The following is a 27,797-nucleotide window of genomic DNA, read 5'->3' as shown; positions in this document are numbered from 1 at the left end:
TAAGATGATAACACATGCAAAGTCTGCCTAAGACAACAACACATACAAAGCTTGCCTAAGACGGAAGCATAAAAAAATTCTACCTAAGACGACAACACATGCAAAACCTACTTAAGATGGCAACATATACAAAGCCTGCCTAAGACGACAACACATACAAAGTCTTCCTAAGACGACAACACATGCAAAGCCTGCATAAGACAACAACACATATAAAGCATGCCTAAGACAATAACACATACAAATCTTGCTTGAACAACAACACAAAACCTACTTAAGACAACAAGTCAAATTGCTTGAGACAGAACCTATGTAAATAAGCCAACTATCTCACAGTAAAAAATGACCACCTACAAAATGACTAAACGATCGACCCACCTACAAGCATAAGTTGACTACAACTTTGCTAAAGTGATGAGTCCATGACTTACCATGAAGCAACACAGGACCTTCCAAGGAGAGTTATAGAAAAGGAGAGTTACATAAAGCTTGACTAGAAAGGGAGGCTTTTAACCTTTCTTTTTTATCTTTATTTTATGTTTCATTATGTTGACTTTCCTTAAGTTGAATTGACTTTGGTTGATTTGTCGACCTTAGTTGATGTGACTTAAGTTGACATGTTGACTTTTTGGTTTGTTTGTTTTGTAGGACATGCTAGTGCTAACTTGGAGGAGTATGGCACTACTTGGAGTGGAGGAGAGCATCAACTTACAACCAAACACATGAAGCATCTATTTGGAGAGCCTTGGGAGGGGAGGGGGGGGGAGGTTGACCTTCTCCTTCGAGAAGGTCAAAGGTGCCACCTAGGAGGCTTGGAGGCCAAGCTAGGGTTCTCTCCTTTTCAAGACACCTCCTTTTTTTTACCTAGTTTCTAGAACACTGCTTTGTACTTTTGCTTATGCGCCCTTCTACTTTGTTTCATTGTAAGGAAACCCCTTTCCACACTTATAAAAGGGTCTCTCCTAGACTATTGTTAGGGTTGAATAGTTTGAATTTATATACTAATATTTAACCACTTTGTGAGAGAGCTCTCTTCTTAGTGTGTCTTCTCCCTCTAGCCTTATCTTGAGATCAGAACTTAAGTCGCGACATCCCTACTTATCTTGGGTTGGTGAGCCTTAATGCCCCCTAAGTGGCGCGCTACCCTTGCATCCCACCCCTTTTCTTGTCTTCCATCTTTGTTCATCTTTTCTGCTACTTCATGCACTTTCAATTCACATATTGTTTAAGTGATATTCTCTTCTTCTATTGAACTCTTGAAAATGCACCTTCACATCTAGATAACAATATTATCTTAATGTCTAGTGGGAAACTTCCTAGAGTTTTCTTAATCACTAAAACACCATATTTACTAAGCTCTAAAATGGGTCTTTATCACAAAGGGTTAGTTGTAACAATTTCATTCCACCTGCCAATCAAACTTCCGAGCTTAGGGGTATGTGTACCTACCCGACCTAACAAATACACTAAAGAACGCGACCCAACAAGGCCCATTCAACATTATTGGCTAAAATGGATAAATAATATTAACATATATATATATATATATATATATATATTGATCTCGTTACCATATATTAACATAATATATGGTCAAATCTCTATAGTTTGATTATATGACATATTAATATCATAAATATCCTTTTATACCATATACTAACAAAATATTTAGTTAATCTGGTTAAATAATATATTATTTTTATTATCATGCTAATTTATCATATACGTGATAAGTTTTTATTATCTGTTGAAATTTTTGATACACTAGATTTTGTAACAAATTTCATAGAGATTAGAAACCCTGTAAATACACATGATATTTTCCTATGGAGTATAATCCAATTCACACTCACTACTTTATACTTATAAATCCTAATACTTTCTTACTTATTTGAGCATAGAAAAGTATTTTGTAGATGGATCGATCTTGCCACCCCTCCAAATACCTACGCTTTAATTCCCTATAGTATCTAACTATTTTATATATTTAAAGATTTAAGTACTGAATTTTGTTGGAACCTGATAATTAATAGGAAAATAAGTTGCTCGAAACATCAAAGTATACAACAAATTAGACCAATTTACTGAAAACATAAAAGTAGATGATAAATTTTGTCACAATATCATGGTATCACGGTATATGAAAACATACTCCAATCCAATACTCAAGAGTGATTTTAAAATGACTTGCTTTTATTCTGCAGCCCCCTTTTCTTAAATAATGATGAAGGATTAACTTGTTTGCTTTTAAGATTATGAATATGGTGAAGAGTTGTTTAAAGAAAACTCAAGGAAATCCCCATTGGACATTAAGATAGCAAACTTTCTAGATGTGAAGGTTCCTTTCCAAGAGTTCAATAGGAGAAGAGATAGTTTAAGGTGCTTAGAAACGAAAATAGCAAGAACACAACCAAAAACGAAAATGCATTGAAAGAAGAAGAACAAATAAAATGGAAGAGAAGATAGTAGTGGTGATAAAAGTGGAGCATGCCACTCATAGAGGGGGCAAAGCCAAACCAAGCTCTAGAGATGAGTGTATGGTGCCGCCACTTGCCTAGCAAGATAAGGCAAGAGTTTTTCCTCTCCTTGGGAGGAGGGATAACTCACAAAAAAATAGGTTGAAAACAAGAGTGTTTAGATTCAAAGTATTCAACCCTTTTACATGTCTAGGAGCACCCCTTGTATAGAAGAGTTTAGGGGCCTCTAAGCAAATAAAAGACACCTAAGGATGTCTTTACAAAAACCTAACCCTAGCTTCTAGAAACTAGGTCAAATAAGGTTACAAAAATGAGAGACAAAAGAGCCAACTATGATGTGTGCAAGGCTAATTTCGTTCTAGCACAAAAGGAGACAAAGAATGTGTCTCATATGTCTCCAAAAAGTGGCCAAAGTGTGCTAAAAACAAAGGAGTCCAAAGGTACATAGGTACACTTGTTTTATGCCTTTTACTTTATGCTTTATGCCTTTGCTTTACTCTCTCCTCCACATCATTTATGCTCCCCACTTACCATGCGCCACCTAGCATTGCTTTCTTACTCCTAATTAACCTACAAAGCAAATAAACATCGATTAACATGTTGGCTTAAGTCAAGTCAACTATAGTCAACAAGTCACACCTAGTCAAAGGTCAACAAGTCAACTAAAGTTTATTCAACTAAGTCAACTTAGGGAATCAAAAATAACAAACACAAATGAAAGGGATGAAGGATTAGTGAACTTCCTTTCTAAACATGCTTAGTATTCTTGAGCATGTGCCTCCATCCTTGGTTGGGGTCAATCCTTCATCGTCCTTTTCTCCTTGGAGAGAATTTGACCACAAATTCTTTAAGCCTTTGTAGATGGAGCTTGACTTGATTTGGGGGAGGATTTGCGCCTCCCTTTTATGAGTGCTTATTCCATCCTTTCTAAGGGTATTACCCCTAGCCTTGGTTTGGCCATTTATTTTTTCTAGACTACTCTTCCTTTCTTGCTTGTGCTTTGGGCCTTTTTTGGCTTGGGAAGGGAAGGAAGGGTGATGCACATCTTGCTTTGGAAGATTTTTTTTGTAGGCAAGTAACACCTTAGTGAAAGCTTGCCCCTTTTCTTTTTTTCTTTATCATTTCTTATTATATTTCTATCCTTATTAACTTCTTGAGGTGATCGAGGTTGTAAAGTGATCTTTTTCCCATTTATGAAGAAAATTTATTGGTTAGTATGACCATCATGTAAAGTTTGTTTATCAAATTGTCATGGCCTACCTAGTAAGATATGTGTGACTTTCATGGGAACAACATCACATAGCACCTCATCTTTGTAGCTTCCTATAGAGAAGTTAATTAGGACTTGTTTATTGACATCTATTTCTCCCTCTTTACTTATCCAACCAAGAGTGTAGGGCTTAGCATGATGAATGGTCTCTAAGCTAAGCTTTTCCACCAACCTTGTGCTAGCTATATTGGTACTACTTCCTCCATCAATAATTAGAGAGCAAACCCATTTGTTAATTTTGCATCTAGATTGAAAAATGTTTTCTCTTTGAGTTGGCTCAATCTCACTTTGATCTTGACCTATCATGCGCCTTAATAACATAGGGTCTTTCTAAAAAAATTTAGTTTTACTAGAGGAAGAAGATTCTTTTGAAAGAGAATGGGGAGATTAGTGTTCACTTTCAACATCATTACTCTTCTTTAAAATCATGGTCCTTTTGGTTAGGCAATTTAAAGCAATGTGATTATAACCCAAACATTTAAAACATTTACTGAAACTTAATCTTTGAGAAGTGGAATGGTGAATGTGATCACTTGGTGACTTACTTTTACTTGGTGGTTTTTGATGAGAGTTAGAAGGGAATTTATCATGTTTCTTTTTATCTTTTCCCTTCCATGAGTGACTAAAGTAGTGGTTGGGTGAGTAACTCTTCTTTGCCCTTCTTTTTCTTTTCAATTGAATTTCAATCCCAAGGGCAAGTGTGAAAACATTTTCAAGAGTGGAGTACTCATACAACTCTACTTTGTCTTGTATGTCTTTCCTAAGACCACTCACAAATCTTTTTATTTTCTCTTTGTTAGTTTCTTTTATTTCAACCCTACGCATTTGAGACTCTAATTCTTTAAAGTACTCACTCACACTCATAGAACCTTGTTGAAGCCTTTGGAGCTTCAAAAGAAGGTCCTTCCTATAGGAGGGAGGAATAAATCTAGCGCGCATAAGAGTTTTAATGTCCATCCAAGAAGCCGCGAGTGGCCCTTGATCATAATTCTTACAAACTTTGTGCCACCAAGTATTGGCATAGTCCAAAAATCCTAAAACTACTAGATCAACTTGTACTTGATCGTTTACATGATTTTCATTGAAAATTTGCTCAACTTTAGCTTCCCAATCAAGGAAGATTTTGGGATCACTTCCACAATAGAACTTAGGAATCTTTGGAGTTTGCTTCTCTTGTGATATGTTGCACCTAGAATGCCCTCTTTTCCTAGCTTCTCCTTCTTGCTCTTTAGCTTCAAGCCTTTGAATGTGCTATTGGATTCTTAGGTCACTTTGCTCCTTGTCTTTTCTCAATTGTTCAAAGGACTCCTTCCTAGACAACTCCAAATCCTGAAGCAATATCATCAATGTATTATTTTTGTTTGGAGTAGGTGCATTTGATGAACTTGCCATGATTCCTACAACAAAAACACTCAAATCCGAGACAAAATAAATGGATTAGAGGTTAGACAACATGAAAACCGAGATCAAATCCAACCTAAGTGTTTAGATCACTCTCCCAAAGTAACAAGGCAAGGCTACACTCAAAGCTCCTCCAAGGAGTGAAGAAAACACTTTTCAAAAATCTTTTTCTTGCATACAAGTGGCTCGGTTCAAACACTCAAGAATTTCAAGAAGACAAACTTACTTTGACAAAACCAAGAGTACCTAAAGACAAGCAAGAAAAACACAAAAACAAGAAATGCTAAACTTTAAAGAAGAAAAGTTTGAGACAAACTTTTAACAAGACTAAAACAAGAAAAGCACATTATAAGAATGACATGGAAAATACTTGAACATGCATTCCCTAGTCCTAAATCATGCATACACCAAGAAAGATCATAACCAAGTCAAAGAATGGAACTAATTTGCCAATATCACCTATTTCTCAAGCATGAAAACTAGTAGCATAACACTTAATGAAAAACACACTTTGAGTTCACCAATGAGCAAGTTTGCTCTCGGTTTTTTGACAAATTTTGGTGTAAAAATTTTCTTCTTTTCACAACTAGCTTCATAAAATGGTGAGAAAGAGTTTTAGGTGACTTGGACACTTAGTTCCTCAAGTTTTAGGCCAAAATCAATTTCATGGAGCATACATCAAGCAATACATAAAGTGAAAGCAAGATTCAAATACTTGGAAAAACAAGAATAAGAAAACTTCAAGTTAACATATGACATATGACTCAAGCAAAAGTTAGACACATTTAAAGACTCAACATGACATACACAAAGACACAAACATGTAGCTATCATGCATTTAAACTCATGGATTTGAGGCTCAAAGACTAAGCATCCAAAGACATGTTATCCAACTACATTTAGGAGCTTAAAGAGGTGCAAAAACCGTCACCAAACTGCCACAACAAAACCTGAAAACGCTGATTCACGTATTCTTGGCAGATCTGAGCTTTGCTCACTAATTTGATCATAACTTTCTCCACAGAACTCCAAATGCGTTGGTTCTTTTTTTTCTTCTAGAAACTAGACTCAAAGAGCTTTCTTTTGACACCAAAAACGTAATTTTTTGACCGTTGAGCTGGTGCAGTTTAATGTTTTAAAATCTTCAAATTTTTTGCCAGCAATGTTTTTGTGTGTCATGGAAGTGGATTTGAACCATACCAAGATAGCTACAACAAGACAAGGTTAGAACATGAAAAACACCACATTCAAGATAACCTGGCTCTGATACCAAATGATGAAAGATTAACTTGTTTCCTTTTAAGATTATGAATATGGTGAAGAGTTGTTTAAAGAAAACTCAAGGAAATCCCCACTGAACATTAAGATAGCAAGCTATCTAGATGTGAATGTTCCTTTCCAAGAGTTTAATAGGAGAAGAGATAGATTAAGGTGCTTAGAAACAAAAATAGCAAGAACACAACCAAAAACGAAAATGCATTGAAAGAAGAAGAACAAATAAAATGGAAGAGAAGATAATAGTGGTGATGGAAGTGGAGCACGCCACTCAAAGAGGGGGCAAAGACAAACCAAGCTCTAGCGATGAGTGTGTGGTGCCGCCACTTGCATAGCAAGATAAAGCAAGAGTTTTTCCTCTCCTTGGGAGGAGGGATAACTCACAAAAAAATAGGTTGAAAACAAGAGTGTTTAGATTCAAAGTATTCAACCCTTTTACATGTCTAGGTGATGAAGGATTATCTTGTTTCCTTTTAATATTATGAATATGGTGAAGAGTTGTTTAAGGAAAACTCAAGGAAATCCCCACTGGACATTAAGATAGCAAGCTATCTAGATGTGAAGGTTCCTTTCCAAGAGTTCAATAGGAGAAGAGATAGTTTAAGGTGCTTAGAAACGAAAATAGCAAGAACACAACCAAAAACGAAAATGCATTGAAAGAAGAAGAACAAATAAAATGGAAGAGAAGATAGTAGTGGTGATGGAAGTGGAGCACACCACTCATAGAAGGTGCAAAGCCAAACCAAGCTCTAGAGATGAGTGTATGGTGCCGCCACTTGCATAGCAAGATAAGGCAAGAGTTTTTCCTCTCCTTGGGAGGAGGGATAACTCACAAAAAAATATGTTGAAAACAAGAGTGTTTAGATTCAAAGTATTCAACCGTTTTACATGTCTAGGTGATGAAGGATTATCTTGATTCCTTTTAATATTATGAATATGGTGAAGAGTTGTTTACGGAAAACTCAAGGAAATCCCCACTGGACACTAAGATAGCAAGCTATCTAGATGTGAAGGTTCCTTTCCAAGAGTTCAATAGGAGAAGAGATAGTTTAAGGTGCTTAGAAACAAAAATAGCAAGAACACAACCAAAAACGAAAATGCATTGAAAGAAAAAGAACAAATAAAATGGAAGAGAAGATAGTAGTGGTGATGGAAGTGGAGCGCGCCACTCATAGAGGGGGCAAAGCCAAACAAGCTCTAAAGATGAGTGTATGGTGCCGCCACTTGCATAGCAAGATAAGGCAAGAGTTTTTCCTCTCCTTGGGAAGAGGGATAACTTACAAAAAAATAGGTTGAAAACAAAAGCGTTTTGATTCAAAGTATTCAATCCTTTTACATGTATAGGTGATGAAGAATTATCTTGTTTCCTTTTAATATTATGAATATGGTGAATAGTTTTTTAAGGAAAACTCAAGAAAATCCCCACTGGACATTAAGATAGCAAGCTATCTAGATGTGAAGGTTCCTTTCCAAGAGTTCAATAGGAGAATAGATAGTTTAAGGTGCTTAGAAACAAAAATAGCAAGAACACAATCAAAAACGAAAATGCATTGAAAGGAAAAGAACAAATAAAATGGAAGAGAAGATAGTAGTGGTGATGGAAGTGGAGCGCGCCACTAAGAGAGGGGGCAAAGCCAAACCAAGCCCTAGAGATGAGTGTATGGTGCCGCCACTTGCATAGCAAGATAACGCAAGAGTTATTCCTCTCCAAGGAGAGGAATAACTCAAAAAAAAAAATATTTTGAAAACAAGAGTGTTTAGATTCAAAGTATTCAACCATTTTACATGTCTAGGTGATGAAGGATTATCTTGATTCCTTTTAATATTATGAATATGGTGAAGAGTTGTTTAAGGAAAATTCAAGGAAATCCCCACTGGACATTAAGATAGCAAACTATCTAGATGTGAAGGTTCCTTTCCTAGAGTTCAATAGGAGAAGAGATAGTTTAAGGTGCTTAGAAACAAAAATAGCAAGAACACAACCAAAAACTAAAATGCATTGAAAGAAGAAGAACAAATAAAATGGAAGAGAAGATAGTAGTGGTGATGGAAGTGGAGCACGCCACTCATAGAGGGGGCAAAGCCAAACCAAGCTCTAGAGATGAGTGTATGGTGCCGCCACTTGCATAACAAGATAAGGCAAGAGTTTTTCCTCTCCTTGGGAGGAGGGATAACTCACAAAAAACTAGGTTGAAAACAAGAGTGTTTAGATTCAAAGTATTAAACCCTTTTACATGTCTAGGTGATGAAGGATTATCTTGATTCCTTTTAATATTATGAATATGGTGAAGAGTTGTTTAAGGAAAACTCAAGGAAATCCCCACTGGACATTAAGATAGCAAGCTATCTAGATGTGAAGGTTCCTTTCCAAGAGTTCAATAGGAGAAGAGATAGTTTAAGGTGCTTAGAAACAAAAATAGCAAGAACACAACCAAAAACGAAAATGCATTGAAAGAAGAAGAACAAATAAAATGGAAGAGAAGATAGTAGTGGTGATGGAAGTGGAGCATGCCACTCATAGAGGGGGTAAAGCCAAACCAAGCTCTAGAGATGAGTGTATGGTGCCGCCACTTGCATAGCTAGATAAGGCAACAGTTTTTCCTCTCCTTGGGAGGAGGGATAGCTCACAAAAAAATAGGTTGAAAACAATAGTGTTTAGATTCAAAGTATTCAACCCTTTTACATGTCTAAGAGCACCCTTTATATAGAAGAGTTTTGGGGCCTCTAGGCAAATAAAAGGTACCTAAGGATGTCTCTACAAAAACCTAACCCTAGCTTCTAGAAACTAGGTCAAATAAGGTTACAAAAATGAGAGACAAAAGACCTAACTATGGTGTGTGCAAGGCTAATTTCGTTCTAGCACAAAAGGAGACAAAGAATGTGTCTCATATGTCTCAAAAAAAGTGGCAAAAGTGTGCTAAAAACAAAGGAGACCAAAGGTACATAGGTACACTTGCTTCATGCCTTTTACTTTATGCTTTATGCCTTTGCTTTACTCTCTCCTCCACATCATTTATGCTCCCCAATCACCTTGCGCCACCTAGAATTGCTTTCTTACTCCTAATTAACCTACAAAACAAATAAACATAGATTAACATGTTGGCTTAAGTCAAGTCAACTATAGTCAACAAGTCAAACATAGTCAAAGGTTAACAAGTCAACTAAAGTTGATTCATCTAAGTCAACTTTGGGAATCTAAAATAACAAACACAAATGAAAGGGATGAATGATTGGTGAACTTCCTTTCTAAATATGCTTAGTCTTCTTAAGCATGTGCCTCCATCCTTGGTTGGGGTCAATCCTTCATCACTAGGAGCACCTTTTATATAGAAGAGTTTAGGGGCCTCTAAGCAAATAAAAGATACCTAAGGATGTCTCTACAAAAACCTAACCCTAGCTTCTAGAAATTAGGTCAAATAAGGTTACGAAAATGAGAGACAAAAGAGCCAACTATGGTGTGTGCAAGGCTAATTTCGTTCTAGCACAAAAGGAGACAAACAATGTGTCTCATTTGTCTCCAAAAGGTGGCCAAAATGTGCTAAAAACAAAGGAGACCAAAGGTACATAGGTAAACTTGTTTTATGCCTTTTACTTTATGCTTTATGCCTTTGCTTTACTCTCTCCTCCACATCATTTATGTTCCCCAATTACCATGCGTCACCTAGCATTGCTTTCTTACTCCTAATTAACCTATAAAGCAAATAAACATAGATTAGCATGTTGGCTTAAGTCAAGTCAACTATAGTCAACAAGTCAAACCTAGTCAAAGGTCAACTAAAGTTTATTCAACTAAGTCAACTTAGGGAATCAAAAATAACAAACACAAATGAAAGGTATGAAGGATTAGTGAACTTCCTTTCTAAAGTCTTCTTAAGCATGTGCCTCCATCCTTGGTTGGGGTCAATCCTTCATCAAATAGGCACTATAGAATATATTTACATTAATATTCAATAAAAGGGGAGGATTATAGGAGATTTCCTATTTACGTGGAGTAATTGAGAATCCCTAATAGCTATGTATTAAAAGTATAGAATAATCTATTAAAGACAGAATAAATATATTTATGCACACTAACATCCCCCCTCAAATTGATGCTGGTAAATCAACCACCAAAAATTTGCCAACAAGAAATTGATGGTGTTGTCGAGGCATAACTTTGGTAAAGATATCTGCAACTTGAAGATCAGTAGAGATGTAAGGAAGAGAGATGACATTGGTGGTCAAGACCTCTCGAATATAGTGATAATCCACTTCAATATGCTTGGTACGTTCATGAAACACTGGATTTGCAGCAATCTAAATAGCACTTGTATTGTCTGCATGAAGAGGTGTAGATGTAGGTTAGGAAAACCCAAGCTGGTCCAAAAGACTAGTTAACCACACAACTTCAGCACAAGCAGCTGACATTGAACGATATTTAGCCTCAGTAGAAGATTTAGAAACACGATCCTGCTTCTTTCATTTCCAAGAAATTAAGGCATCACCAAGAAACATACACCAACCTGTAGTAGACCTACGAGTATTCAGACATCCTACCCAATCAGTATCACTATATGCCATAAGTTGTAAAGATGAGGCTTTGGGAAAGAATAACCCACATGTAGATGAACCTTTAAGATATCAGATAATATGACGAACCACTGCAAAATGAAGATGACGAGGAGAAGACATAAATAGGTTGACCTAGTGAACAACATACAAAATGTTAGGTCTAGTAGTGGTGAGATAAATAAGACTGCCGACCAAACGCCGATAGAGAGTGGGATCAGGCAAGAGATCTCCTTCATCTTTTCTGTACTTGACATTTACTTCCATAGGAGTATCAACTAAAGTAGTTGTAGCTGAACTCGCCAATTTGATTAAATCTTGAATATGCTTTTGTTGGTTTAAAAAGATGACATTGGATTGATGATGAACCTCCAATCCCAAAAAATATGTGAGTTGTCCAAGATCTTTCATGCGAAATGTTGCATGAAGCTCAGTTTGCAACTTAGTAATTAACTCATGATCAGTTCCTATAATAATGAGATCATCCACATAAACCAATAAGAGAACGATACTGGTGGTAGACTTGTGAAAGAAGAAAGAATAGTCATATTGACTCTGTGTAAAGGAGAACTTAAGCAAAGTAGTACGAAACTTCTCAAACCAAGCCTGAGGAGCCTGTTTAAGCCCATACAAGGAATGCCGAAGTTTACAAACATCAGAAAAGGAAGAAGGAAGCATACCAGAAGGAAGTTTCATGTAGATTTCTTCTTTGAGATCACCGTGAAGAAAAGCATTCTTCACATCCATTTGATGCAATGGCCAAGATTGTGAAGCAGCAATAGCAAGGATAGTCCGAATTGTAGTCATCTTAGCAACAAAAGCAAATGTCTCCTCATAATCAATCCCATACTCTTGTCTATTACCAGGAGCGACCAGTCGAGCTTTATAGTGATCTAATGAGCCATCAAATCGAAGTTTGATAGAGAACACCCATTTACTTCCAATAGGTTTTACCGTGGGAGGACAAGACACAATATGCCATGTGTGATTTTCTTGAAGTGCTTGTAGTTCTTATTGCATTGCCTTTTTCCAACAGTCATGTTCCATAGCCTGGGTATAACTGGAAGGAATAAAAATAGACGACAATGTAGTGGATAAAGAAATAGGTGTAAAGAAGCCATACCAACCAGGAGGTTTTGATGATCGAGTGGACCGACGAAGAGGTAGAACAAATGTGACAGGATTAAGTGTCGGCGGAGGGACATAATCAAGTGTCGGAGTGTAACGTCTCATTTAATTAATAAACCAAATTAAAAGGAAACGTCACATAGAATAATATGTTAAGCAGTCCTGGAGTACAATCACAACTCCGTACAGTAACCAAGGCACACCACGATGCCAAAATAAAACATAGAGGAATAACGACAAAGTTTTCAAAAAAAGAAGCTCAAAGGCCAGACAATACATGGGCCATTGCCCTAAAAGAAAAGCCCAATCAGCACAAGAAGTCCAGCCCAGGAAGACTATGCAGCGAATTCATCTCTCCTCTGTTGACCACGATTTCCTCTCGCATCTGCTCCCCTCAATAAATTGATGATCATCGCAAAAGTAGAAGAACAACATACAAGCAATCAAACAAGCAAAGGGTAAGCTAGAGCCAAAAAGATTTTCATCATGAAATCAAGTATACTTTCACAGTCCAATATACATACAACACCCAAGCATGTTTTGACTTTCAAATCAATACACTAAGACTTGACTCATCCGGATACATATAACCTGGTCAGATTCAGTGGATGCTTGCACTTGTGGTGGATACCTCTGCTCACCCCCGAGTTGCTCACCCCCGAGCTATGTGTTACAAGTGTTACAATGAATCAATTCCCTCACACACAAGGTTAGCCCTTAATGAGTTTCAGGCCTCCTACTACTCTCACCACAAGAGTCAGTCCGCTCTAAGTAAGACTAACTGAGTCCTTAGAGTGTCAGGATGCAATCCTTACCTTGAACCTTACCAAGTTATATAGATGGGACACCACCATGGACACCCACTAACAAAGGTCATGGAATTACGTCCCGACCACTAAAATCTCACCTAGAGATTCCAAGGAATTACGCACTGACACAAACTAATCATACTCAATCAATCAAGAAAGATTTATCATGCACATAACTCTCATTCCAACCCTTATAACCAAATCCTCATTCATATTCGATGTTGAATCCATTCCAACTCATCATTCCCAATCCATGAATATAGAATTTCACCTCATACCAATACCATGCCATTTTGATACCAACCATTTCATTGAAATCACATGCCAAGATTTATCCAAGCTCATCATTCACAACTCATACACCCTCTTACTCATGCATATTCACTCATCTCATGCTTTAACATAGCAATCCAACTTAACATCACATTATGCAAACGATTTAGGGATTTTAGAAATAAAACTGCAACTTGTGTAAGGCTCAGAAAATTTTTGTATTTATATTCAAATTAAATATGATTTAATCAAGAACCAAATGAAACAAGAACCAACTTAATTGAATAACTATAAAGAAAGTTGTAAACCAAACAAGAACCAAGGTCAATGTTGTCAACAACTAAACTACAGTGATCTTGTGATAAAAACTGCTCTCACTATAGAGCTCCGATTCAAGATCGGACCTATCAAAGTAAAAAAATATGTGTTAAGGATCAGATGTTAAAATATCAGCTCGATCCAACGGTTAACGAAGTAGTAACGTTCATTTTACGAAAAGTGTGCAGTGTTGTCAACAACCAAACTACAGTGACCTTGCCATAAAAACCGCTCTCACTATGGAGCTCCAATTAAAGATCCGACCGGTCAAAGTCAAGAATTTTGTGTTAAGAATAAGCTGTTAAAATTTCAGCTCGATCCGACGGTTAACGCAGTAAGAATCGTCATTTTACGAAAAGTGTGCAATGCAGAAAAAGGGTAGCGCCACATCAATCAAACATACTCGCACACCATACATTTTTATTCGACCAACAGCCTCATTCAAGCATCACAGCCATACAAACAGACCAAAAATCGGCTAAATAACTTTAAATACATAAACCCTAGCTTCCCTTACTTGGAAATAAGCTAGCAAAGACTTCGACATCCAATAGCCGAGCACGGCAGCTCACGAAACAGATTTATGAAATGGAGCAAGAAATGAGGTTGAGCTACTTGACCAAGATTGGGGCTAAATCCTAGTAGAGTCTCTTAGGGAAAAAGAGAGTGTGAGAGTATTGTTTCTGCAAGAATGACAGAAGTGAGAGGGGTTTGGCTGCCTTAGGGGCCTTGGACACCCTATGGGCCAGCCCTTAGGCCCATTAGATTAGGGGTAGCCCTTTAAAAATTAGGGCAGAAAAAGAGGGTTTTACACGGAGCAGAATCAGGAAGGGTACTAGAAGGAAGATGACGTCTTGTATACACTAAACCAGGCTTGAATCGTTCCACAGTGTGAGCAGAGTCTAAAAAATGTGGCATGAAGGAAAAATATGAAGATGATGGTCCAACATAGGAGGGAAAGAAAAACTAATTTCAAAGAACACCACATTCCTAGAAACTCTAATGCGACGAAGCTGCAGATCATAACAAACATAACCTTTTTTATTAATAACATAACCTACAAAAGCACACTTAACAGATTGATTAATGAGTTTGTGACGTTCATGAGGAGCAAGATGTACAAAACAAACACAACCAAAAGTACGAAGATTAAAGTAAGAAGGAGAATACCCAAACAACTTATAGAAAAGAGAAACATTATGGAGAGTAGGAGAAGGTAACCGATTTATTAAATGAACAGTAGTGGAGAGAGCTTCACACCAAAAACGAAGAGGAACAGAGGATTCTAGCAAAAGAGTGCGAACAACATCAAGAAGATGAAGATTCTTTCTTTCAGCAACACCATTTTGTTGTGGTGTTGAAGGACAAGAACGCTGAGATAGAATTCCCTCATTTTGAAGAAAAATTTGAAATGCGTTAGACATATATTCACCTCCAGAATCTGATCTTAAAATTTTTATGTGAGCAGAGAATTCAGTCTTAAGGAAAGAAACAAAACGTTGACAAACAGAGAAAACTTCTACTTTAGACCGAAGAAAATATACCCAAGTAAATCGACTGTAGTCATCTATGAATGTGACAAAATACTTATAACCTGCATGAGATACTATAGGAAAAATCCTCCAAACATCACTATGAATAATGTCAAAACATTGATTTGCCCGAGATGCATTATGAGGAAATGGTAAAGTTTTACTTTTACCAAGTTTACAGGTAGTACAATCAAAAGAAATAGGGGAGTTTTTATTGCCCAAAGAACCATATTTAAACAAGGTACTAAGTACATGAGAATTTGGATGGCTTAAACAATTATGCCACATTTTATTTAGCTGTCTATCATCGTCACAAACTAAAGAAAAAACAGGACAATATGTGGAAGGCGAGATGCATAGCGGAAAGAGTCGTCCTACTTTTGGTCCCTTCAGAATGATCTTCCTTAACACTTGATCCTGCACAACACAACCAAAACGAGAAAATTGGACATTATAATCATGATCAACTAATTGGCCAATAAATATGAGATTTGTGGAAATATTAAGAGACACAAAGACATTAGGCAAAGAAGATGAAAAATCACCAATAGCACTAATAGGTAAGGAGGTTCCATTAGCTGTGTAAATTTGTTGATTGTCATCATAAGGTTTCACATTGGATAGGGACACAACAAAATTTGTCATATGGTTAGACGCTCCAGAATCAAGATACCAAGGTTGAGAAGAAACATAAGTGTTACCTGAAAGACCAAGGGCAGAAAAGGCTGACACAATCATTTGTTGTACAATTTCTGGAGTAAGATTGTTGGCAGGAGGTGTAGGAACAAAAGCTAGAGCAGGCAAAGCAGCAGAACTCAAAGCACCAACAAAAACATGATAAGTAGTGCCTTGTTTCTTTGCAGGGCGAATAGGACAAGCGAAGATAATATGCCCCTTTGTTTGCAATAGTTACAATTTTTTTGTGAACAATCCTTTGAAAGATGACCAAATCCCTTACAATTGTAGCATTGGACAGAATGCATATCTCTGGGCTTATTCTTTCCTTGGGCGACATAGGCCACACTAACCGGAGCAGTAGAATTCATATTTTGTTCCATAATTGTCTGCGTTTTGATTCGTTGTTCTTCTCGGAGAAGCTCACTCAAGCAAGCATCCAACATAGGCACAGGGTCACGATTCATCAGATTAGATCGAGTAGCGTTAAAATCAGATCGGAGCTTCATCAAAAATTGATATCGCTTACTAGTCTCATGCACAATTTGGACAACTGATAGGGCTTCACCAGAAATACCCACATAAATAATATTTGAGTATTAAGCCCAAAGATTTTGAAAACCAGAATAATATTCCTCAATTGATAGACTTCCTTGTTGAAATTAGCCATCTCATACTCCAATTGAAACCTTCGAGCTGCATTGGCTTGATGGTAAACCTTTTTCAAATAATCCCACATATCCTTAGCAGTGTTGTAAGGTCGAAGATTCAGGATAAAATGAGGCTCAACAGAGCTAAAAATTCAGGTCATGATTTGGGCATCTTTCGTTTCCCACTTCGCCAAATCTGTTGCATTTGTCGGAGCGGGAATTTTGCCATCAATATGACCCCATAATTCTTTGCCTTTGACAAAGCTTAAATTGGAATTCCTATGCAGCATAATTTTTTCCATTAAATCGAACCAGAAAAGTGTCGACTTTATCCGAGGCCATGATGAATAAGGACACAAAGAATGGGTTTTCAAAAACAAAACCAGAGAAGACAGGGGCGTGATGAACTCAAACCAAAGTGAATCAAACAGTGTGAGCGAGTAACCAGAACAAATCGAACAGCGTGAACGAGCAAGCAAAACGAATCAAAAAGCAGCGTGAGCGAGCAATAGCAACGATGAACCGTGAATTGAAGCGAACACGACAATCACAATGATATGAGAGTCAAAGTCGTGAACAAGAACAGATTCACGAACCAGCACCGCTCGTGAACCGAAACGACCAAGAAGCGAACAGGTTGAAGAACTCCCACCAATTGCGAACGTCAATCACAAGTTCGAAACCAACGATTGCAAATAGTGTGACGAAGATGGATTCCAAACAACGTGACAAAGATGGAGGCAGCGGAGCTCGATAACAACGTATTGAAGAAGAAGACCAGGATGGCAGCGGAACTCATCAAAGAAGAAGTTGGATGGAGAACAAGAGTGACCCACGGTTCAGAGTTGTAGCTCTTATACCATGTCACAATATCACGGTATATGAAAACATACTCCAATCCAATACTTAAGAGTGATTTTAGAATGACTTGCTTTTATTCTGCAGCCCCATTTTCTTAAATAGGCACTATAGAATATATTTACATTAATATTCAATAAAGGGGGAGGGATTATAGGAGATTTTCTATTTACATGGAGTAATTGAGAATCCCTAACGACTATGTATTAAAAGTATAAAATAATCTATTAAACAGAATAAATTATATTTATGCATACTTACAAATTTAACTTAGCATCGAACTTAACATGTAAGTTTTCGCATAATAACTGCAAACTTTTTTGTAACTCTTCTGAGAAAATTACAAACCTTTTCGTATAATGTCAAAAATTACAAAGTCCTTCGTACAATTTTTGTGACAAAAATTGTAAACTTATTGATTGCACACAACTATCCAAGTCTTTAATACGTATAAAAGGTTTATTGAACAACTCTTAAATCCATTCTTCATTATTTCTACATTAGTTTTCAACATATATGTAACAAGTAAAGAAACGAGAGAGAAGCACAAGCAATTATTGAAAAATACTCCTTGTATATCTACCCAGAAAGTTTGCTGAAAACAAGGAATATTCTAGGTACTGAAACAGAATTTGCAGAAAGGAAAAATTCAGAGAATGTCAGAGCCGTATAAGAAGAAAGACAGTCTTTTTCCCCCCCTCACTCTCTCTCCTCATAGTGCTCATATACTAGCTTTTGGACCACACAAAATCAGTCAACTTGGAATTGATTATTTTGGGCCGAGTGTTGCGCCTTATTGCTTCTTCAATTACGTTGTGTTTTTCTGTCTCAGGCCCAACATTTCCCTATGTGCTCATGTCTGCATTTTTTCTCGTTACATTACCTTCCCCTTTAAAAGAAACCTTGTCCTCAAGGTTGAAATGAGGAAAAGCTTGCGTAAGAGCAACAATATCCTCCCAAGTGGCTTGTGTATTGTCTAAACCTTCCCACTTGATTAAGTGTTGCTGCACTTATTGATGGTTCTTGAGAACAACTCTGGATTGTAATATAGCTTCGGGTTGCAAGACAAGCCCCACTTCTGAGTGGTTAATTGGCAAAGGCACGTAAGGATGGACGTGATCACATTTACACACTTTTAACTGAGAACAATGAAAAATTGGGTGAATTTTAGCAGATGAAGGCAATAAAAGTTTGTAAGCTACTTCACCAATTTTGTCGATTACAGGGAATGGCCCAAAGTATCGGAGACTAAGCTTTTGATTCTTCCGCAGAGACACTGAATGTTGTCTATAGGGTTGGAGTTTCACCAAGACCATGTCCCCAATTGCTAATTGGAGAGGCTTTCTACGTTCAACGGCATATTTTTTCATGTGTTGTTGTGCTTTCTGCAAGTGCAATTTTAGTCTATTGATTGTCACATCCCTTTCTAAAAGTAGCTCCTGAACACTAGGAAGATCTTGACTACTCCGTGTATATTTAATTATATGGGGTGGATCTCTGCCATAAACAGCCTTGAAGGGTGTCATGCCCGTGCTATGGTGAAAGGAAGTGTTGTACCAAAATTCTGCCCACGGCAGCAATTTATACCAAGCCCTTGGATTCTCATAAGTAAAACACCTTAGGTACATTTCAGTGCATTTGTTCAAAGCCTCGGATTGACCATCCGTTTGTGGATGGTATGCAGTGCTGAGTTGCAAAGTAGTTTCACTCAACTTAAAAAGGTGCTGCCAAAATTGACTAGTGAATACCTTGTCGCGATCAGAGACAACCGTTTGCGGAAAACCATGTAACTTGATGATTGTTCGCATAAATAACTCAACCACTTGTTGACTATTAAAGTCTGATTTCAAGCTTGCCAAATGAGCATATTTAGAAAGCCTATCAATGACCACCATGATGATAGTATGCCCATTTGAAGAAGGAAGGCCAGTGATGAAATCCATGGCCACATCTTCCCATATTTGAGTTGGAATGGGTAATGGTTGAAGCAAGCCCGATGGTAGTGTTGTATCATGCTTGGCCTGTTGGCAAATGAGACAATTTTGCACAAACTCCTTGATGTCTTTTTGCATACCATGCCAATAAAAATGAGTAGCGATTCGCTGCAATGTTCTAGTGAAACCAGAGTGGCCACCCAACAATGTATTATGGAACTCCTGCAGAACGTTATGCACCAGATTATGTCCCTTGGATAAAACTAATCGCCCTTTCCAATAGAGTAAGTTATCCGAAACTAGTAGTGTGGATTAGGAGGCCTATTTTGTAAACAGAGTTGCATTATTGTATGCAAGTGCAGGTCTGCTGCAAGGGCTTCCCTTAAGGTTGGAAGTAACTGTAGTTGAGGATGAGACACTGTCATCAAGAAGGAACGAGAAAGAGAGTCGGCAACCACGTTCTCTTTACTAGGTTTATACTCAATGGTGAAGTCATACCCAATCAACTTGTGCAACCAATTTTGTTGCTCAGGTGTATGAACAACTTGGTCTGTGAGAGATCTAAGGCTTGTTTGGTCAGTCTTTATGACAAACTTATGGCCAAAGAGGTAATGTCGAAATTTTGCTATTGCTTCTGTTATCGCAAAAAATTCTCTAGTATAGCCTGACTGGCACTGCATCCTCGGATTAAGCTTTTTGGAAAAAGAAGCAATAGGATGTTGGTCTTGACTCAAAACAGCACCAATACCCACCCCGGAGGCATCGGTCTCCAAAGTGAATGGTTTTGAAAAATCAGGTAAAGCTAAGACTGGGGCCTTGGTAATAGCATGCTTGAGCAATGAGAAGGCTTCGTTTGCAGCTGCCCCCCAATACAAATTTATCCTTCTTAAGCAAATCCGTCAAGGGTGTAGCAATGACTGCATAAGATTGGATAAATTTTCTATAATAACCAGTGAGGCCAAGGAACCCTCTCAACTGCTTAACATTTTGCGGTATTGGCCATTTTAAGACTGCTTGGACTTTATCTTTATCCATTCCGACACCCTGTCCAGAAATTGTAGGGCCCAAATAGTCCACTTGTTGTAACCCAAAGGAACATTTAGAAAATTTTGCATAGAGCTGGTGCTTGTGCAACAGTTGCAGTACAACTTCTAAGTGTAGAAGATGTTCTTTCCATGAAGAGCTATATACCAAGATATCGTCAAAGAAAACCAAGACGAATTTTCGGAGAAACTTCTTGAAAACATCATTCATGAGGCTTTGAAAGGTGGCAGGCGCATTAGTAAGTCCAAATGGCATAACTAGCCATTCATAGTGTCCATGGTGGGTTCGAAAAGCAGTTTTATGGCGATCGTCAGCAGCAACAAGGATTTGGTGGTATTCGGCACGTAGATCTATCTTGGAAAAATAATTGGAGCCATATAATTCATCAATGAGTTCATCTACTGTTGGAATTGGAAAACTATCTTTGATTGTGATGGCATTGAGGGCCCTATAATCTGTACAAAAGCGCCATGTACCGTCTTTCTTTCTTACCAATATAATTGGGGAAGAAAAAGGACTAGTACTAGGGGTTATAATGCCTGTTGTCAACATCTCGTGCACCATGGTTTCTATTTGTTATTTTTGACTGTGAGGGTACCGATAAGGCCGCACCTTGACTGGTTGTGCATCATTAATCAAGGGAATGGCATGGTTATGAGACCGTGATGGAGGTAATCCTGTGGGCACAGCAAAGATACTTCGATAATGATGCAGTAACGTGACTAACTCGGGATCCATATCTGCAGGTAATTGCAACAAGGTGTCCTGAGGCGCATCTGTTGGCGTGTAGTGTAAAGTAAACACCTCAGCAAGGGCGTGAGTATTTTGCATTCTTCTGAGTTGATTAAATTGAGCAGGGCCAGGCAATTATTGTTGATCACCGTGTAAAGTAACAAATTGGTTGCCTTTGTAAAACTTCAAGGTAAGCTTGCTATAATGAGAAATGTGAGGGCCCAATGTAGCAAGCCATGCGGCGCCCAAAACCAAGTCTGCACCCGAAATTGGTAAAAGATATACAGGAAGTTTTAAGGAGTGACCTTGAACCATGACATCTAAATGCTTTACCAATCCTTCAGCAACTAAAGAATTACCATTTCCAACCAAGACTTGAAAATGAAGAGTAGGTTCCACGGTTAGTTTCAAACAATTTGCAATTCTGGGTTGCAAAAAATTGTCAGAATTTCCACTGTCCAGCAAGATCTGAACCACCATGCCATTAATTGTGCCTTGAAACTTCATAGTACCCAAGCCAAAAGAACCCTTGAGAGCATTATAAGACAAATGATGATCCTGTTGCACATCATCCGGAACATTATCCCTCTCAATTTGCAACTGAACTGTATCTTCATCATCCATATGTAACAACAAGTATTGTTTATTTGGGCACCGATGAGAGGGGTGGAACTTCTCATCACAAGTGTAGCATAAACCTTTCTCCCTCCGGAGCTGCATCTCTGCTGGGGAGATTCGTTTGATATTACCATGTTTTGGAAAAGTTGAATTTGGAGCAGGACTGGTAAGTAAGGGAGGAAGGGTGGTGGATTTTAGGGATTGTGAGGATGTGGGTTGTGTGTTTAGGCTAGGGTTGCTGTTTTGTCCGCGGAAAGGAGAAGAAGTGTGAAATGGTTTGTGTTTGGGCTGATATTTTTCCTCGAAAAGCTTGGCCAGGGAAACACAACATATCAATGTAGTAGGAGATTGAGCAATGACATCACGTTGGATTTCTGGTTTAAGGCCCCCAACAAAGCAATCCATCAAAGCGTCACTGGTAACTCCTTGTACTCTATTGGCAAGGGCAGTGAATTTGGTATAATAATCATGCACAGAGCCTACTTGGGCTAATTTGAATAGCTGGGATCTAGTGCATTCATAAGGAGAAGGACCAAATTCAAGTTCTAAAACACGAGTAAAGTCAATCCAAGACTGAAAGGGAAGAGATCGATTGGTCATTTGAAACCAAGGAACTACTTCTTTTTCCATGTGAATGGCAGCAATAGTAAGACGTTGAGCATCCGCAGTATTGTAATAATCGAAAAATTGCTCTGCCTTAAAGATCCACTGAAGAACTTCTGATCCGTTAAAGCGAGGAAAATCAAGTTTTACATTTCGAACCTGAAAGGGTGGAGGAGGTGGCATACTCCCGCTGGAATGAAGGCCTTCTACATTGCGATTGAAAGTCCCCCAGTACCACTATTCTGCTTCAATAAGGTATCAACCACAGATTCCAAGGTTTCAAAAGGAGTCCGATTTTCTTGTCGATCCGCTTCAAGCATCTCCAAAAGCTTAGCCACGTTCACCGATAATTCTTTAAGACGTGTATTTTCTGCCATGTCCGATGGATGAAAGCACCAAATGTAACAAGTAAAGAAACGAGAGAGAAGCACAAGCAATTATTGAAAAATACTCCTTGTATATCCACCCAGAAAGTTTGCTGAAAACAAGGAATATTCTAGGTACTGAAACAGAATTTGCAGAAAGGAAAATTCAGAGAATGTCAGAGCCGTATAAGAAGAAAGACAGTCTTCTCCCCCCCCCCCCCCCCCCCCTCACTCTCTCTCCTCATAGTGCTCATATACTAGGATTTGGACCACACAAAATCAGTCAACTTGGAATTGGTTATTTTGGGCCGAGTGCTGCGCCTTATTGCTTCTTCAATTACGCTGTGTTTTTCTGTCTCAGGCCCAACATTTCCCTCTGTGCTCATGTCTGCATTTTTTCTCGTTACAATATATCTTTTCCATATTACTCTATGTAGAATTTTGGCAAATATTTACTTGAGAATCAATGAATTTCGACTCAAAAATTTCTCTGCTCCCAACCAACTTCAACCCTGATTCTGAGCCATATATGGGAAAGATGCCAAACTCTTCTATGCTTGCTTCACTATTTTCAAAAATAAATGCTACATTGCTGAAGAAATGGCCATGCACTTCAGCTATTGCATCAAATTCATTAATGTCATGATACATATATAAAACGTGATTCGAAGTTAAACTTTCGTATTCCAACAATTTCTGGAGCCAACCAACCCTTATGCCATCTTGATAAACAGAACACGAAACATCAGACTGCAAAAGTGATCCCTTAGAGAGAATGATGCAATAAATGAAACCATACAATTCAGTTTTCCAAAGATAAGGAATAGTTATTGAAGTCTCTGTTGTGTGAAACGCACACTCATCAATCACATGGTCTCCAGGAAATAAATACTCTTCGTCATAACATCTTAGATAGTTCTTGCGTAAGTAGGGTATGCGACTCTGCAACATATGCTGCAAAACTAGCCATTGAGTCATGTATGAGTCTAGAGAAGTGCAGTTACTAGCACTCAACTTCTCAAGGGAAGGTGGAAGCTTTGGCAAAGACACAAGTTTCTTACAATCATCTAACCAAAGCATTCTCAATGTTGAAAGGCTTTTGATGTTCATGGATAATCTCTCAGCATTAGATGCCAATGCTGTGTGGGAGTGCTTGTGAGAGCCATGAATTCTTGGTTCATCGGTTAACTCATGGAGATTGCGACAACCCGTTAGATAAAGAGCTTTGAGCTTCCTTTTGTGCCAAATTGATGATGGTATTGAACAAATAGCAGTGAAAGCTAAGCTCAATCTTGTCAATTCCTCTGATGTCACTGAAAATTTTCTTAGTGATGAACAACCATAGAGGTTTAGTACACGAAGAGATTTTGAATGTACTTGGACCTCACACAAGCTCTCACAATAGCAAAGAGAAACATTTTCAAGTTTTTCTGCCATGGATAAGTCTGGAATCTCAGTCAAGTCTCGGGATCCCCACAGGTCAATCGTCTTCAAATTCACAAGGTTCTGTTAAAAAATTGTTAAATTCAAAATCATGGGTCTCAACTAAAAGAAAAATTTAAGAAAAAATTGACCGAGACCATAAATGTAGTGCATATACCTGAACACCATCCCAAAGTTTTTTAAGCTTGCTACAACGCATGCAAAGCTCCACAAGTTTTTCAGCACAGAAGATAGATGGCAAAGACTCAAGACAGAATCCATCCCAATGAAGGTACCTCATTTTATGAGACAATGTACTGAGACCATTAGGAAGATACACATTAAATATGTTAAACTTGCTCCAACTATGGATTTTGAGAAATCTCACGTTAGTCATCTTTGCAAGGAAATCAGAGCCCAAATAGAGATCCTCAATTAATGTGGACAAATCTAAAATTATGCCTTCAACAACATCGGTTCCCTAAACCAAACAAAAAACAAACTTGGAATAATCATTAGCAAGTACTAGCTAAATTCTTGAGAGATACTTAAATTAACATATAGAAGCAAAAACACTTTCAATTTACCTTGTTATATTTGAAGACTTCATACACTTCCTCATGTTTCCACAACCGACTTCGTCTTCCCGGGTCTTCCACACATTCTTGATGAACAATTTCCCAACCCATTTCTTGTATCAAGTCATGCATTTCTAGTTGATTGCCACCTGAAATTGTTATCAGAGCTCTATCCAGAAGCACTTCTATACCAGATATTGCAGAAAAATCAAAAGCTTCCAACATGTTTGTTACATGATCTCTCTGGTTTCCTCTAAAGAAGCATGCAATGTCTAGAAATATGTCCTTCTGAGAGTGATCTAAGCCATCATAACTTAATTTTAATACACTGTGAATTTTCTTATTTGGAAACTTTTGGAGTTTTCTCAATTCACATTCCCATGCTCCCTTACTTCTTGAACGAAGACTTGCACCAAGAACTTTCAAAGCCAAAGGAACACCTTTGCAATAGGAAGTTGCACTTCTTGATAGATCTTCATATCCATGCTTAGGTTGTTTTTCTCTAAAAACAGTCAAACTGAAAAGTTGAAGTGAGTGATGAAAGCTCAATTCCTTGACTTCGTATATTTTATCAACTTGGCTAAATATTTGTTTGTTTCTACTTGTAACAACGACTCTGCTTCCGAGTCCCAAGAAATCAAAATCTTCAATTAGATTTTCTAATTGCTCTGAGGTAGCCACATCATCCAAGACTATGAAAACTTTTTTGCGTCCTAGCCTACTCAAAACAAACTTGGTTACTGAAAAGGCTACATCAAAACAATGATTTTTCTTCCCTAACAACTCAGAAAAAAGTTTATTACGCAAGGCTTTGACTCCATGCTTATCTGATTCTTCCCTTACATTTTCGAGGAAGCAGTGACCTTCAAACTCGTGAGATAGTTTGTCATATAGAGCACAAGCAAGGGTGGTTTTACCTATTCCACCCATGCCCCATATTCCCAAGAGTTTAACTTCATTTGACCCTACTTTTAGCAATGACTCAATCTTTTCATAGTTTTCCTCAATTCCAACCAATCCTTTGTGGCAGTTTGGGTATATAGGAGCCAACTTTTGCAAAACATCTTCAACAATATCCTTAAGGAGTTCAGATTCAACCCTTGCATGTGAAAAGGGAAACATAAATAAATGATGTGTAGATAGTCTAACAAATTAAAAAATAAAAGAAGCAACTATAAAATTACTACACATAATCCATGACCAACAATGGTAGTGCAGAAGAGTAACAAAAATGTGTTGAAGATCATGGTGATATGACCAAATTAAAGTTTGAACTAAACCCAAATCAAAGCCTTTGTTTTTTCTAGGCAGCAAGCTTCTCAAGCAAACTAGTATGAAAGGGGTTTATGCATGCTTAGAACTAGTATGAAAGCTTCTCAAGCTGTGATAGACAATTGTATGAATTCTTAATTTAAAATCAAATTTGGCATAATTTAAACCCAAATTTGGACAACTCTACTTCACTCACTCTCAATTCATTTAGTTTACCTGTAAGTTTGAGAGTCCCATGCAGCTAAATTGGCTGCTTCAGTGAGAGCAGCTTTCCATTTGTTGCACATGGGTTCTTCCTTATGTGTTACAAAGAATTTCTCATAGCTTCCTGTCTGCTTCCTTACATGGGATGGATCTATGTCATAGAACACTGGTATCACAATCTGTCCTTTTTCTTTCTTACATTCCATAATCTTTCTGAGTTCACCCAAGCACCACTTTGAGGAAGCATAGTTCTCTGAGAAGATGACAATAGATATATGAGAATCTTCAATTACTTGGATTAGTGTTGTTGAGATCTCTTCTCCCTTTTCAAGCCTATTGTCGATAAAGGTTTCAACTTTCTTTTGCTTCAAAGCATCATAAAGATGGCTTGTGAATTTCTTGCGGGTGTCCTCACCTCGAAAGCTTAGAAACACATCATATCTTTTAGAAGATACCACTGAAGAAGAGTAAGAGGATGAAGCAACAACACCGGTAACTTTCTGCTCAACCATTATGAATTTCAAGTGTTGCACCAGCAATGATCATACCTCATGCACTTTCTCACCAGGGAAAGAATAACAAAACATCATTTATCAAATTGATAGTTTGATTTTGAGGTGTTTTTGTGACCCTCAGAAGTTTATTTTGCCTTGGTTAGTAGCTTGCTTATCACTTGGGAAAACTTATGCTCCGTTCATTCAAACGTAACATGAGGTTAACCTGACAAAATTGACATCAAATAGAGAAGAACTTGAATCTTCAAAAATAAGTTCATCACATCATACACAGTCATGCAGATGACATCAAGACATTCTTATTTTCTAGTTTGTAACCATTTAAAACATGTTTGACAAGCATATCGATTACAACTCAAAAATCTAATCAGATAATTGAAATTAGGTTTAAATTAAAACAGAATTGTAGAAGACCAATCTGTACTGGCTGTGCCCTTAGAACTATTGTCAGCTTAATTCAAAGAAAGACAACATCCAAATTGAGTATGACCAGTAATACAAAGAAAGTAGACGAAAATATTTACGCATTTCAGCGAACAATTCATATTCACTATTCCTTTTGTTTTGGTTTTTTAGAAGTTACTTTTCAAGTTAGACACCACAAAACCACTCTTCTCAGGAGGAATTCACATTCTTAACCCGTTCTCTTTCAACTAAAACATGGGAAAACAGGAAGAAATCATATTAGTCAAACTTTTCATCTTTTACTGTTCCTAATTGATGGTAAAATTGAGAATAGAGAAAGAACTTACCACTGACCCAATCCAACTTCTTGCAACAGAGAATACACTGATTCTTCACTTAAATACCAGAGCTTCTTGGGCACAACAAAGATAACTACACCAGAATTTTATAGTTCATATGAATATATTAGTTCAAAATGTTTAAACTCTGGCAAATATGAAAGAAGAATTAGTGGGCAAGTGTTGATGTTGAAGAATTTTGGTGGTGTCTATGTCATGGATGTTTCCAAGTTTCCTACTTTTAGATTTTCACACATTTAATTTCTCATGACTTTTTGGGTATACAAAGTGTTGACCAATGGATTTTAAGCAGTGAACATACACATTCAGATACGAAAATGATATTTAGACACAAAAAGTGGACTCATTTTTGACACAGGGCCCACATAATATTTAATTTTTAATTTAAAGTTTAAAAAATATGGAAAACTGAATCCAGGCACTTGTGGGTCAAAATTTAAAGAGGGAAAATTGCTCTCCCAAATCCAAAAGCTACACCCGATTTTTCCATCACCACAACACACTCCTTCTTCATTTTCTACCTATGGGTTCC

At 37.6% G+C, this 27,797-nt stretch overlaps 1 protein-coding gene across 1 annotated transcript; it reads right to left on the bottom strand.

Annotated features, from left to right (window-relative positions):
- Positions 1–22,721: 22,721 nt before the first annotated feature.
- Positions 22,722–27,533, bottom strand: LOC114187776 (TMV resistance protein N-like). The gene is made up of 5 exons (XM_028076145.1): positions 27,254–27,533; positions 25,999–26,706; positions 24,520–25,609; positions 24,111–24,413; positions 22,722–24,016 (listed from the first exon to the last, which is right to left on the bottom strand). The coding sequence occupies exons 2-5, from the start codon at positions 26,496–26,498 to the stop codon at positions 22,940–22,942; spliced, it is 2,970 nt and encodes a 989-aa protein (XP_027931946.1). The 5' UTR covers positions 26,499–26,706; positions 27,254–27,533; the 3' UTR covers positions 22,722–22,939.
- Between the last annotated feature and the right edge of the window lie 264 nt (positions 27,534–27,797).

The sequence above is a fragment of the Vigna unguiculata genome, chromosome 6, assembly GCF_004118075.2.
Source record: "Vigna unguiculata cultivar IT97K-499-35 chromosome 6, ASM411807v1, whole genome shotgun sequence".
Lineage (NCBI taxonomy): Eukaryota > Viridiplantae > Streptophyta > Magnoliopsida > Fabales > Fabaceae > Vigna > Vigna unguiculata.
Note: the sequence above shows the minus strand (reverse complement) of the source record. Positions and strands in the feature narration are given on the sequence as shown.

What these genes read in the sequence shown, in the direction of transcription:
- LOC114187776 (XM_028076145.1), bottom strand. Translation starts at nt 26,498, where the DNA reads ATGGTTGAGCAGAAAGTTACCGGTGTTGTTGCTTCATCCTCTTACTCT. An exon ending in TGGGACTCTCAAACTTACAG is followed by an intron (nt 25,610 to 25,998) that starts GTAAACTAAATG and finishes TTCACATGCAAG; the next exon opens with GGTTGAATCTGAACTCCTTA. An exon ending in AACTTTGGGATGGTGTTCAG is followed by an intron (nt 24,017 to 24,110) that starts GTATATGCACTA and finishes ATTTTTTAACAG; the next exon opens with AACCTTGTGAATTTGAAGAC.